The sequence below is a fragment of the Lissotriton vulgaris genome, chromosome 1_1 (genome assembly GCF_964263255.1).
Source record: "Lissotriton vulgaris chromosome 1_1, aLisVul1.2, whole genome shotgun sequence".
Taxonomy (NCBI): domain Eukaryota; kingdom Metazoa; phylum Chordata; class Amphibia; order Caudata; family Salamandridae; genus Lissotriton; species Lissotriton vulgaris.
Genome location: NC_141685.1, coordinates 1,934,067,207 through 1,934,081,011, shown reverse-complemented (window position 1 = coordinate 1,934,081,011; position 13,805 = coordinate 1,934,067,207). Strand labels below are relative to the sequence as shown.

At 42.7% G+C, this 13,805-nt stretch overlaps 1 protein-coding gene across 1 annotated transcript in view; it reads right to left on the bottom strand.

Moving 5' to 3' along the window:
* Window positions 1–13,805, bottom strand: part of PTPRQ (protein tyrosine phosphatase receptor type Q) — a 1,452,710-nt gene that overhangs the window by 1,196,246 nt on the left and 242,659 nt on the right. The window contains exon 15 of the mRNA XM_086919596.1: window positions 9,662–9,768. Coding sequence (XP_086775722.1) covers window positions 9,662–9,768 — 107 coding nt within the window. The remainder of the gene's footprint in view (window positions 1–9,661; window positions 9,769–13,805) is intronic.

Below are 13,805 nucleotides of genomic sequence, written 5' to 3'. Positions count from 1 at the left end.
CCGGGACGCCCCTTGGCTGGGGCAGCTGTGCGCTATAGAAGTGTTATTAACATAACATAACATAACATATTAAAGATCACAACTTCTCATGTAACTCATTCACCTGCAATCTAACAATGCCTAATCCCCATCCATCCCAGCAGTTCTCTGGTCCATGTCTCCAATCCAATCTATGCCTACTCAGGACAATAAACCTTAAACAGAATCTCTCAGAATGGACAGCCCAGTGCAGTAACCACATCAGTGGACTATTAAAATAAGAAATGCCATAAGGGACCTGAAGAGCTGCTCAAAGTTTTCAGCTTACAGAAAACGATAAATGAAGCGCCTGTCTCTCACGCTTATTCATCTATGACACTACTAAGTGCTGCGTCCCATGCCATGATCACCAAACCTCAGTGGTCATCACACATGACGTGGAAACACGTCCCATGTTGGATCAAAATATAGACGACATCCTACCAGTCACACACCTTACACGGTGTAGGCAAGCGCATCAACTCTCTATATATGGGGAGTAAGTGGTGTATAAATGTCGCAATACAATGCATATCCTTTGATGTGACTCAATGGCCGTAGACAGTGTATTATGGGCCCTAATGCGAGGAAGGAAATGCCCCTTCTCCGCAGGCCATTGTTCGCACTCTGAAATACAGAATAAGAAGAGTTTAGTGGGCTCCTTAGGCCTCTGGGTCCGGCACCACTGCACCTGCTGCACCAATGGAAACTACGCCCCTGGAGGGATTCCAATTTAATGCAGGTGACTGTTTTACACTTGATTTACAAAAGGGGGTGGTGATGAACAGAGCGTCTGAATTGAGCAGACCACTCTTACCCAGTCCACTTGGGCATGTCGGCAGGAAGCCCTTTTCCTAATTTTACTCTGTGATTTCACATTGTATATGCCTGTGTTGTTTAAAAGGAAGAAATGACCAAAGGAACTAAAAATACTTTACCGATGCATTACAATTATTTTTCTACATTATTTTCTCAACTATTACTGCAGACCATGGGGTGTGTACTCACATTATGAATGAAAGCACACTTTCCCTGTCAAAACGTCATTAATTTGCAGCAGCACCACTAATTGAATGGTAGACCGGTTCCAGAGAATATTAATACCTGTATGGGAAAGCAATCTAAAATGAACAAATGTCCATCTATCAAAAAATGTTTTTGTTTCATAACACATACTGTGAACTTAATCGCCTCTAAGTACCAAAATCTGTCATGGATCACTCACATGGAGAAAACTACATTAAGCTCTGGGAACATATTTCACAAAGTGCACCGAAAATGTAACAGTTTCTTGTGCCCAATTTAGGCGCCTTTGGGGCACTTTGGTATTACAATAGGAGCAGATTTTTGTAATGTTTATCGAACCACTGCAAAAAGCCTACTAGCTCTAGCCCAGGAAGGCATTTTCATTCACTCACATGGTGGTGTCCCTGTGCACATGAGGGATCACCTTTGACCTTGCACAAATACCAATATACATTTGCATGCACAGGGGCAAAGAAGCTAACAGAAGCTGCAATGATTGTGCACCACATATGAGGAGGGGTAAAGTTAGAGTGGATCTTAAGAGTACCCTTCAGTAGGTGGCCATATGAGCCCAGAGACCCAGGCACTTATAAAACACAAACTCTTTTATATGGACAGTCCACCTTTCACTTCTGAAACGGGACAGCGCACTTCTTCTCTATGACTTGTCACACTGCACAAATCTGCAGTGGATTTACCTAGTAAAGAGCGTTCCACAGGGCAGAGCAGGATGCCGTGTCCAGTCTATATTCAGTACCTGCCCTCCAGCACCCACAGTTGATAATTTACCATTATACCACATGACAGCAAAGGACAATTTCTACCTTGTTAATAAGGCTATGGTTGAACTTATCTTCTGCACTAATACAAGTATTATACACATAGTAATCTTTTATCTCAGTCCTCTGTAAAAATTACTGTTATGCACATATGCCTACAACCATTCTCGGTACAAAAGGGGGTGGTGATGGACGGAGCATCTGAATCAATCAAATACTCACACCCAGTCAAAAGATCTGGGTTTAATCCATCACCGTTCTTTAGCCCACTCTGCCACCCCAGTTCAGACATGGCTATATGCAAATCAGTCTGACCCTGTGCCTCATGGGAACAGTCCAGCCCGAACTGCCAAGCCATGTCTTCCCTGGACCGGAAACAAGCTCCCGAGGACCAGTTTCTGGAATTCCAGCTGTCTTCAGCCCGGCTTGCTTGAATCCAGTGGCAAAGTGAGCAAGGGACTCACGTCTGAGCATACCCTGCCACAATTACGGCGGCCAAAAGCAGTACAAAAGGGGGTGGTGATGGACGGAGCATCTGAATCAATCAAATACTCACATCCAGTCAAAAGATCTGGGTTTAATCCATCACCGTTCTTTAGCCCACTCTGCCACCCCAGTTCAGACATGGCTATATGCAAATCAGTCTGACCCTGTGCCTCATTGGAACAGTCCAGCCAGAACTGCTAAGCCATGTCTTCCCTGGACTGGAAACAAGCTTCCGAGGACCGGTTTCTGGCATTCCAGCCGTCTTCAGCCCGGCTTGCTTGAATCCAGTGGCAAAGTGAGCAAAGGACTCACGTCTGAGCATACCCTGCCACACTTACGGCGGCCAAAAGCGGTACAAAAGGGGGTGGTGATGGACGGAGCATCTGAATCAATCAAAAACTCACACCCAGTCAAAAGATCTGTGTTTAATCCATCACCGTTCTTTAGCCCACTCTGCCACCCCAGTTCAGACATGGCTATATGCAAATCAGTCTGACCCTGTGCCTCATGGGAACAGTCCAGCCCGAACTGCCAAGCCATGTCTTCCCTGGACCGGAAACAAGCTTCCGAGGACTGGTTTCTGGCATTCCAGCCGTCTTCAGCCCGACTTGCTTGAATCCAGTGGCAAAGTGAGCAAGGGATTCACGTCTGAGCATACCCTGCCACACTTACGGCGGTCAAAAGCGGCACAAAAGGGGGTGGTGATGGACGGAGCATCTGAAACAATCAAATACTCACACCCAGTCAAAAGATCTGTGTTTAATCCATCACCGTTCTTTAGCCCACTCTGCCACCCCAGTTCAGACATGGCTATATGCAAATCAGTCTGACCCTGTGCCTCATGGGAACAGTCCAGCCCGAACTGCCAAGCCATGTCTTCCCTGGACCGGAAACAAGCTTCCGAGGACTGGTTTCTGGCATTCCAGCCGTCTTCAGCCCGACCTGCTTGAATCCAGTGGCAAAAACAATGGATTTAGGCCCAGATCTTTGTACTGGGGTGAATGTCAGACATTGTTCTGCATTCTATCCATTAACTGTGTTTTTTTGCAATTTTCACCCCGAGTGGGCTGGGTATGCTCAGACGTGAGTCCCAGGCTCTCCACATCACTGGAGTCAAGCTATCCAGGCTGAAGAAGGCTGATAGCCAGAAACCGGTCCTTGGATGCTTGATTGCGGTCTGGGAAAGACATGGCTTGGTAGTTCGGGCTGGACTGTTCCCATGAGGCACAGGGTCAAGGTTGATTTGCATATAGCCAATGTCTGACCTAGGGTGGTGTGGAGTGCAACAAAATGATGGATTTAGGCCCAGATCTTTGTACTGGGGTGAATGTAAGACATTGTTCTGCATTCTGTCCATCAACTGTGTTTTTTGCAATTTTCACCCCGAGTGGGCTGGGTATGCTCAGACGTGAGTCCCAGGCTCTCCACATTACTGGAGTCAAGCTATCCAGGCTGAAGAAGGCTGATAGCCAGAAACCGGTCCTTGGATGCTTGATTCCGGCCTGGGAAAGACATGGCTTGGTAGTTCGGGCTGGACTGTTCCCATGAGGCACAGGGTCAAGGCTGATTTGCATATAGCCATTGTCTGACCTAGGGTGGTGTGGAGTGCAAAAAAACAATCGATTTAGGCCCAGATCTTTGTACTGGGGTGAATGTAAGACATTGTTCTGCATTCTGTCCATCAACTGTGTTTTTTGCAATTTTCACCCCGAGTGGGCTGGGCATGCTCAGACGTGAGTCCCAGGCTCTCCACATCACTGGAGTCAAGCTATCCAGGCTGAAGAAGGCTGATAGCCAGAAAACGGTCCTTGGATGCTTGATTCCTGTCTGGGAAAGACATGGCTTGGTAGTTCGGGCTGGACTGTTCCCATGAGGCACAGGGTCAGGGATGATTTGCATATAGCCATTGTCTGACCTAGGGTGGTGTGGAGTGCAAAAAAACGATGGATTTAGGCCCAGATCTTTGTACTGGGGTGAATGTAAGACATTGTTCTGCATTCTGTCCATCAACTGTGTTTTTTGCAATTTTCACCCCGAGTGGGCTGGGTATGCTCAGACGTGAGTCCCAGGCTCTCCACATCACTGGAGTCAAGCTATCCAGGCTGAAGAAGGCTGATAGCCAGAAACCGGTCCTTGGATGCTTGATTCCGGTCTGGGAAAGACATGGCTTGGTAGTTCGGGCTGGACTGTTCCCATGAGGCACAGGGTCAAGGCTGATTTGCATATAGCCATTGTCTGACCTAGGGTGGTGTGGAGTGCAAATAAATGATGGATTTAGGCCCAGATCTTTGTACTGGGGTGAATGTAAGACATTGCTCTGCATTCTGTCCATCAACTGTGTTTTTTGCAATTTTCACCCCGAGTGGGCTGGGTATGCTCAGACGTGAGTCCCAGGCTCTCCACATCACTGGAGTCAAGCTATCCAGGCTGAAGAAGGCTGATAGCCAGAAACCGGTCCTTGGATGCTTGATTCCGGTCTGGGAAAGACATGGCTTGGTAGTTCGGGCTGGACTGTTCCCATGAGGCACAGGGTCAAGGCTGATTTGCATATAGCCATTGTCTGACCTAGGGTGGTGTGGAGTGCAAAAAAATGATGGATTTAGGCCCAGATCTTTGTACTGGGGTGAATGTAAGACATTGTTCTGCATTCTGTCCATCAACTGTGTTTTTTGCAATTTTCACCCCGAGTGGGCTGGGTATGCTCAGACGTGAGTCCCAGGCTCTCCACATCACTGGAGTCAAGCTATCCAGGCTGAAGAAGGCTGATAGCCAGAAACCGGTCCTTGGATGCTTGATTCCGGTCTGGGAAAGACATGGCTTGGTAGTTCGGGCTGGACTGTTCCCATGAGGCACAGGGTCAAGGCTGATTTGCATATAGCCATTGTCTGACCTAGGGAGGTGTGGAGTGCAAAAAAATGATGGATTTAGGCCCAGATCTTTGTACTGGGGTGAATGTAAGACATTGTTCTGCATTCTGTCCATCAACTGTGTTTTTTGCAATTTTCACCCCGAGTGGGCTGGGTATGCTCAGACGTGAGTCCCAGGCTCTCCACATCACTGGAGTCAAGCTATCCAGGCTGAAGAAGGCTGATAGCCAGAAACCGGTCCTTGGATGCTTGATTCCGGTCTGGGAAAGACATGGCTTGGTAGTTTGGGCTGGACTGTTCCCATGAGGCACAGGGTCAAGGCTGATTTGCATATAGCCATTGTCTGACCTAGGGTGGTGTGGAGTGCAAAAAAACGATGGATTTAGGCCCAGATCTTTGTACTGGGGTGAATGTAAGACATTGTTCTGCATTCTGTCCATCAACTGTTTTTTTTGCAATACAACCATTCTCAGCCAGCATTATTAAAATCTTGAATCACTTGTGAACATATGAGCTTAAGTTTGATTTCTAGTAAATGAATTGGAAGTCAAAAATGATTTAGTTTGATGTATTTACATATGTATGTATGTGGCATATGTATAGCACAAACCTATCAAAAAGGCAGAAGAGCAGTTGTGAATAACAAAGCACCATATCCAGGTGAGTAGGGCTTTGCCTTGTATTCTACTCAGGCAGAATAGTTGTTTAGTATCTGGTGACCTACCACTGTATTTGGATCAATGAAGGGTACTGCATTGCAAGCATTTGACTTAATTTACATTTTAACAAGAATGGGCAAAGGCAATAGCTCTCCCCTTTGGGACCTATTCGCTTTAACAAAAGGTTTTAGCAATACATTACTCTATATACATTGCATTTTTTAGGTAACTAAAGTCTTTGAATTTGTTAGCAGTTGTAAACTGTCTCTGCTTTAGTGCTATTTTGTATTGTATTGTAGTTGGGACTGACCTTACTAATTATTTGCAAAGGCAAGAGATCTTGGCTCGAAAAGGTTGAGCTATTGGGGTTTCCAATGCTTCTATAGTGCATGTGAGCAGAGTCACCTTTAGGTAAGCTCTGGTTGTGGAAGGGTGTTCATAATGGGGCATGACGGAGAGCTCTAGCCCTGAGGCTGAAGGCAGTGTGGGTAGATGGCCTATGGCAGTGTTCAGATTAAATGGTAATCCAACCCTTGCTCTCTCTCCGGGGTACACATAGTGAATGTCACATAAGCACCATTTGTAGTTGCCAATTCCAATTATTAACTACAAAATCATTGTTGCTACTACTAAATATCAAACTGCTAACAAGCACTGACAAAGTCAATAGATCTGGCTGTCTTTAACCATATTTCTGTTGATGTTTGATATGTATGTATGCGATAGCAGAAAACCTTCATAGAGGCACGTTAATGCTGGTCAGAGACCTGCTGTGAAAAGCACAGGATTGTAATTCACATGTTTTTAAGCCATGCCCTTCATTACTTAGGCCGAACCCCTATTAGGGACCTACCCCCACACACACACCTTTTTCATCCCACGTAAAGCATACAATAGCTTTCTGCCTACAGGCAGCTAAATGCTGTCTCATAGGTGAGACCTAAAATTGTAATGTTGTAAAACACTGTGGAATTCTTGGAGTCAAATCTAAAACTTATGGAGCAGAAAGAAAGAATGACTGCTTTGATTCTCTGTGGCATTCACACTGCAGTGTCTCTGAGAGGGCAGGGGTACAGCTGGTGTTATGTTTTAGGGGGGTTTTGTGCACGTCAGTAAAATAAACCCGAAGGCCTAACCTACTCCCCTGTGACACCCCAGGCCATTTCTATAAGTCGCTGTGGCTCTTGTGCCACTAGGTCCCTCTAGAAGTAGAGCCGACCTATTTTTTGCCTTGGGAATTTGATCCAAAAGTTATGCAGGACATTTGCTCCCCGGCGAAGCATTTCGACTGGCACTACTGAATATTGGTCTACAAATACCAAGACTGCATTATATTTATACCAAGTCATACATCTTTCTTCCAACACCTGTCCCTCAATCTAACTCTTGCTGGTTCTTTTTAAACCTTGCTTTCTCCCTTTCGCACAGTTTTTAGGTTGAGCCTAGAGCCAGCGTGCATGCGCTGCTCTGCAAGGCATGTAGTATTGAGTTTGGGATGTGAAGCTCCGCCCACTTTCCACCCATATTTGGAATTGGCTTGTGTCCTTGTACTTCGTAAATGCTGGCTTCTGATTCCTTCATCGCCTTGTTAGTCCCTCCTTGGTACCGCCTTGTTCTCATTTAAAACCTCCCCTGGCGGCTGGCCCTTTTTACATTGGTTGTTTAATTTTATCTGTTAGCACTATTTTCTTAAAAGAGTTTCTGGTCCTGCAGGCACAATGTGGAGCACGCCATGCGCGCGTTCACTTTCAAAACAGCCCGGGACAATGCTTGTTCGTAATCTTTTTTTAAAGTGGCTTGACTACGTGTGTGCCTTTAACTTGTTATGAAATATTGCTATTTTAAACAGGACTGGTTTCATTCTTATTTTTTACGTTTATTTTGACAGTTTTTCATCATTTATTTTTACGTTTATTTTGAAAAAAAATTATAATTTATTTGACCCGTGTAGTGATTGATACCAAAGTTTGTGTGACCCCCATTTCCTATGCCGCCATCGCATGCACTAATGGTTATACTAAACTGGAGACACCGAGAAATCTGATTGCTGGTCCTGTCGCAGGTGTCACCTTGCTTACCAGCATAACTTTCAAAAGGAAGACCTGTGAGTCAGAACAGGGCAGAACTTTTATTTCCACAACAAGAATTCTGCTCCACACATGTCAACCGTGGATCAAAGGACAAGAAACTTTAAGAGGACCTGGGCTCAGTCAAGATCGCAGCTTCGAAGGCAAAGGCCTATCACGGTAAGTATGCTGCAACGCGACTTAATTTCTGTATCACGGAATTTTTATGCACATCTCACAGGCTTCCCGATTCTGTGCACAAGCAGCTAATCAACTTCAGTTTTTTCTATCTGAATTAGCAGTCCTGTTAACCCAGTTATAAACTGAAGAGTTTTTGACTCTGTAGGCACAAGGACACATATTTCCCTCAGTTAACGATGTCAATAGTTCTAAAGCTAATCCAAGAACTTTCTTAAAAACATCAGTAACGTGTTATCTGCTAACAGTTGAGTGACATGTTTGTAAATGTAATGCCAAGGTATCCTGTGTTAGCAAACAGCCTGCTTGCCATATATGTATTTGGCAAACTGTGCTATGTGGGTTAAAAAAACAAGCATTTTCCATGCAATCGGTCTCGCCTTTGGGACCTTACATGTATTTATCTATGCATCACTTTAGCCTGGGTGCCGAAAAAGCTACTGTTCTTTAACATTGAGGGAAAGTAAGCACCAAACTGCGTGGCACGCCATGTATGAGAATACATGGAGAGCAGCGGGAATTGGTATAGTCCAAAACTCTGTTTTTAATATAAAATCAGTGCCTTCGGTGGTCATATCACTGAAAATATAAGATTTGAAAAAAATATTATTGTCTTCGAGGAAGACAATTTCTATGGACTGGAATCTAGAGAATACTAGAGTGATTCTGGTATTTTACTGACCTCTGCTGATCGATTTCTATCAAAAAAGTTAAATAGAGGCAATTGCCAGGAAAAAGGAAAGACAGTTAAATGGAGGCACTTGAACAGAAAAAAAGTCCCTTAGCTGAAGCAGACAAGTCCTAGGGCTGATCTCCAGATCCCACAAAGTACATAAACATAAGTATATGCTAAAGTATATACAAGAGGTCTCGAATTCTCGACCTAAAAAGCGTTATCGGCTTTCAGTGCTACTGGTACACAAAGCAGCTCTAAAAATAAAACTCCTCATCAGACACATATGAGACTATTGATGCATTCTATGCTGACTACATTCCATGCCCTAGATAAGGACTCTGCTGTGTTCGTGCTGTGACCTTTTATCAAGCACATCAGGGCGCAGCCTTAACAAAAGGCATGTTACCCTTCTTTTGTGGATGCTGAACAAAATCAACAAAAAACATTGAAAAATCCAATAGGTATGCATTGGCAGTCAAAAGGCGAGACCCATTGGCATGCCAATGCTTGTTTATCTTTCTCTGGGCCAAAGTCTTATGAGAGAAAATAAGTCCCAATCCATAAAAATGAGAGCTGATGGGCCCGACTTGCAACCACCAGCTCAAATTAGACACTTCTGGCAAGCCTTTGCTATGGCTATGTTTCCCATGCATGCATCATAATTTTCCACCTGGTATTGTTCAGAATGCAAACTATAAATGAATGCAACTCAGACGTATTCTGACAATAATAAGAAGGAAGGGAAGACGTAATAGCAACATATTACAATAATCTATTAACATAAATAACTTGCAGACCATGCTTCCTCATTTATTGATGGCCAATGGGCATTTTAAAAATTGCATGTTGAGTGTTCCTCCCCCTTTTACTGAATCCAGCGACTTACATGTGCTAACCAGGATGTCAGTCGGGCGGCTTTTCTTTGGCAAGCTTGTGGTCACAATGCTAATGAGGTAATCACTTCCAGGGAAGAGGTTGTCAAACTGGTGCGTCCTGCAAAAAAAAAAAGCAGTCTGTGATAATCTAAACGCAGAAGATCTGCAAGTCTTACTGTATATCATTTCAAAAACTATGAATACAAGTATAATATTTATAGAAATTGGGATAGAACTTGGTGATACAATACAAATTTAGTAAGGCTCATAGTATATGATTTTTTTAGATGAGTCGCAATGAATGTTAACGGTGCCCACAACTGTGCAGCTCTATATATTGATGTATTTTTTTCGATCAACAACTGTATGATAGAAATAAGTTGTTAACATATATATACTTCTAAAGCCCCAGGCATGTATGTAAGGAAAGCTGCGACCTTTCCTTATAAGAACAATTAAAAGACCATTGATGTGTGCATAAATATATTTGTCTCTGCGGTAGGCGAGCATGTAATCATGATGCTGCACACAAAGCTATCTTAATGCCGTATTTGAATTTACTGGAAACTGACATTTTTTCTCTTTACTATACTAGTAAGTACCATTCCCTACTCCCTTTGATACCTTGTGCATATACTTTGCACAACAGTGTTTGCTATTTACAGTGTCAGTTGATCCTAAGGGAGGCAAAATTTTGTCTACTGCTTGTGAGGTGCTCATTGGCGATGGTGGGTAGAAGCAACACTTGGGATCTTCCTCCAAACCGATGCAAGTGTGATCAGTGGGTCCAGTGTTTTAGCAATGGTGTATGTCTCACTGTCTTCGTCTCCCACTGTGTCGCAACAAGTGTCTGCTGTCACATTGCCCATATCCGTGTCGCCCTGACCTCGTGTTTGTGTTTCCTATACTAAGGTGGTTCGAGTTTCCTATACTAAGGTGGCTCAATTGATTTATGCATCACTCTGCATGAGTCATTGTTTCTTTGGCCCATATCTCTAGCAGTGCCTTTCTATCTCTATGATCTCAAGATTACATCACTGAGGTTAAAAGGCAGTTGTATGTGAAAGAGTGCTATAGAAAAATTGACAAAGATTCAACATTGGATATTCAGAACGAGCTGATTCCAGTATCGAAATACAGCCAAGAAGAAGGATTTGTGGGTCAGAAGAAATTCAATTTTTTTAATAAAAAACATCCTAGATTTCCACTATTATATATTCTTCCTAAAGTCCACAAAAGTGCAACCCATCCACCTGGGAGACCCATAATCTCAGGGTGTGAAACGATCTTGGAACCTATTTCAAAATACGTGGACTTCTTTCTAAAACCATTTATGGAACAGATACCGTCCTATATCCAAGACACAACAGATTTCATTAACAAAATCGATAGAGTCAAATTTACACCTGGGCAACAAATGTTGGTGAGACTGGATATAGTATCCCTTTATACTCAGATCCCACAAGAAGAGGGATTAGAAGCAATACAATCCTTTTTGGAAACAAGACCACAACCAAACAGAGTAACAACTGACTTCATAATGACGCTCGCTAGTTTTTCATTGCGAAAAAATTACTTCAAATTTGAGACTGACTTCTACTTCCAAATTAAAGGATGTGCCATGGGATGTCCTTTTGCACCAGAACTGGCTATGTTGTACAAAGCCAAATTTGAAGAAAAGTTTGTATATAACAACAACCCCTTTATCCAAAGTATATCGGACTGGGTCCCATATATAGACGATATATTTATGATATGGACCCGAAATGAGGAGACTTTACTTCAGTTTTTCGAGTGGCTAAACAACAGGCCAGCCGACATTAAGTTTAGTATCAACCATGCGCCACGAAGGGTGACATATTTGGATGTGGAAGTTTATGCTTCAGAAGGGGGTTTGGTAACAACATTATACAGAAAGGAAACGGATCTAAACAAATCCCCACATTACAATAGCCACCGCCCAAGGAGCCTAAGGGATAATCTCCCTTATGGCCAGTTTTTAAGGATAAAACATAATTCCACATTTAAGGATGAATATTTTTTTACAAACCAGCTAGCTGAAAGATTAAAAGATCGTAATTACCCTAAAAAACTATTGAAACATGCAATGAAGCGGGCATGGTGGACCCCTAGGCAAGTGTATTGGAAAGAAAAGAGAAAATTAAAATGGATCACCTGGTATGTGTTACCATATTCAGTCCCAGTACTAATTTTTTAAAGAAGGTAATTTGCCAAAATTGGCATCTGGTTCAGAATTTAGACAACTCATTGAAACAATGTCCACTATTCGCACTGAAAAAGGAGAATAGCATTTGCAATCAGGTGGTTCAAGCGTCCTTCCTAAAAGTTGGATCAAGACAAACATTACAGGAATAATTGGGTTTACCCCCGATTAAGGGTCATCATAAATGTGGAACATGTTTATGTTGCAACAAGACGATGGAAGGTTCTGTTTTTTATCATAAAAACATAAATTGGAAACATGACGCCTTCACTAATTGTAAATCTAAAAATGTTGTACATGGGATTCTGTGTCCATGCCAGAATCTTTATATTGGAAAGACAAATCAAGAAATACGGCAAAGAATAACTCAGCACAAATCAAGAATTCGCAAAAAAGTGCTGTCTGCAACGTTAGTTACCCATTGGATCCAACACAAACACGTGGAACAAGATCTGCGTTGGACAGTGATTTCCAAATTGGAACCTGATCCACGAGGAGGCGACTTGGAACGACGTCTAACACAAAGAGAGGCATTATTGGTTGTAAAATTCGATACTGCAATCGATGGTTTGAACGAATTATAGGAAATATACAACTTTGAGCACTAAAGTTCACTCTGGACGCAAAGCATTTTTTACGATTTCACATAGGGGATAACTCTCCCTTTTTCTGTAAAAAAGAAAACCTGCAATACATATTTTGTATTTTAAGAGATGGTACCTCAAAAAACTGTTGCTGTCTATAAATTTGCATATTAGCAACACTTAAAACCTACAATTCCCACAAATCCTGGGATGACTTGTGACAAACAGGAAGTTCATAGAAGAAAAAACCTACAATACACACTGGTATATTGAGAATAAAACTGTTTGACTTTAATATTTAACACATATCCCGGTCATACAGGAATTTATACTTTTGTGGAGGCTTAATTTATAACAATAACACCTCAAATTTACGGAAATCTGCTACAGAACTACGTTTCCCATAAACCCTGGAAAACATGTGATAAACAGGAAGTCAGAATGAAGAAAATTATCCAAACGCGTTGTTTATGCTTCTGTTCGAATGAGGAGAGGAAACGGCTATCCACCATGGAAGATAAAGAAAATATAAGTAAATACTAAGCAGGCTGGAATTGGAAACTGTATTATTACACTCTACCGCGACAATCACTACCATCCCGCGGTTATGTGAGTTACAAGCGCTGCCTTCATTTTAAAAGCGCAATGCATCTTGTTTAATTAGGATTGTTTTATAGTAACGGAATTGGCACTAAATGTGATTCCGTACCAAGCAGGCTGGAATTGGAAACTGTAATGTTACACTCTACCGCAACAATCATTAGTGTCCCACGGCGATGTGAGTTATGAGCGCTGCCTTCGTTTTAAAAGCGCAACACATCTCATCTAATTAGGATTGTTTTACAGTAACGGAATTGGTACTAAATGTGATTCTGTGCCAAGAAGTTTATCCCCGTTTGAACACTTATGACAAAACGCGGTAGGAGCAGTCATCGGCTCATATTGAAGAGCCTTAGTGGAATCCGCTTTGGCCAACAGCTCTGGTTTAATTCTATTGTCGGTCGCAAATCACGAGGACTTGTTATGAAAAGCTGAAAGAAAATACATAAGGTATGGGAAACACATGATCGTTCTTTGATGGTAGTAGCTAGTTTTAAGGTGAAATACATTCTCCTGATCTTCTTTTGGTTCAACAGAAGCTGTCACTACAGCAAGGATGGCTGCTGGTCCCCCCCTTAAAAGTATACAAGTAAGTGTACAACAACACACTTAGGTAAAAAGAGGTCCTCACAATGCAAAGACTCTGACAGCTTTTTATTTCCCCTCTCTCTCTTTTTTTTTATTTTTATGGGGAAATTAACCTTGGTTGAAATCAGTTGTGGAGACATTAACCCTTTCGATGCTGAT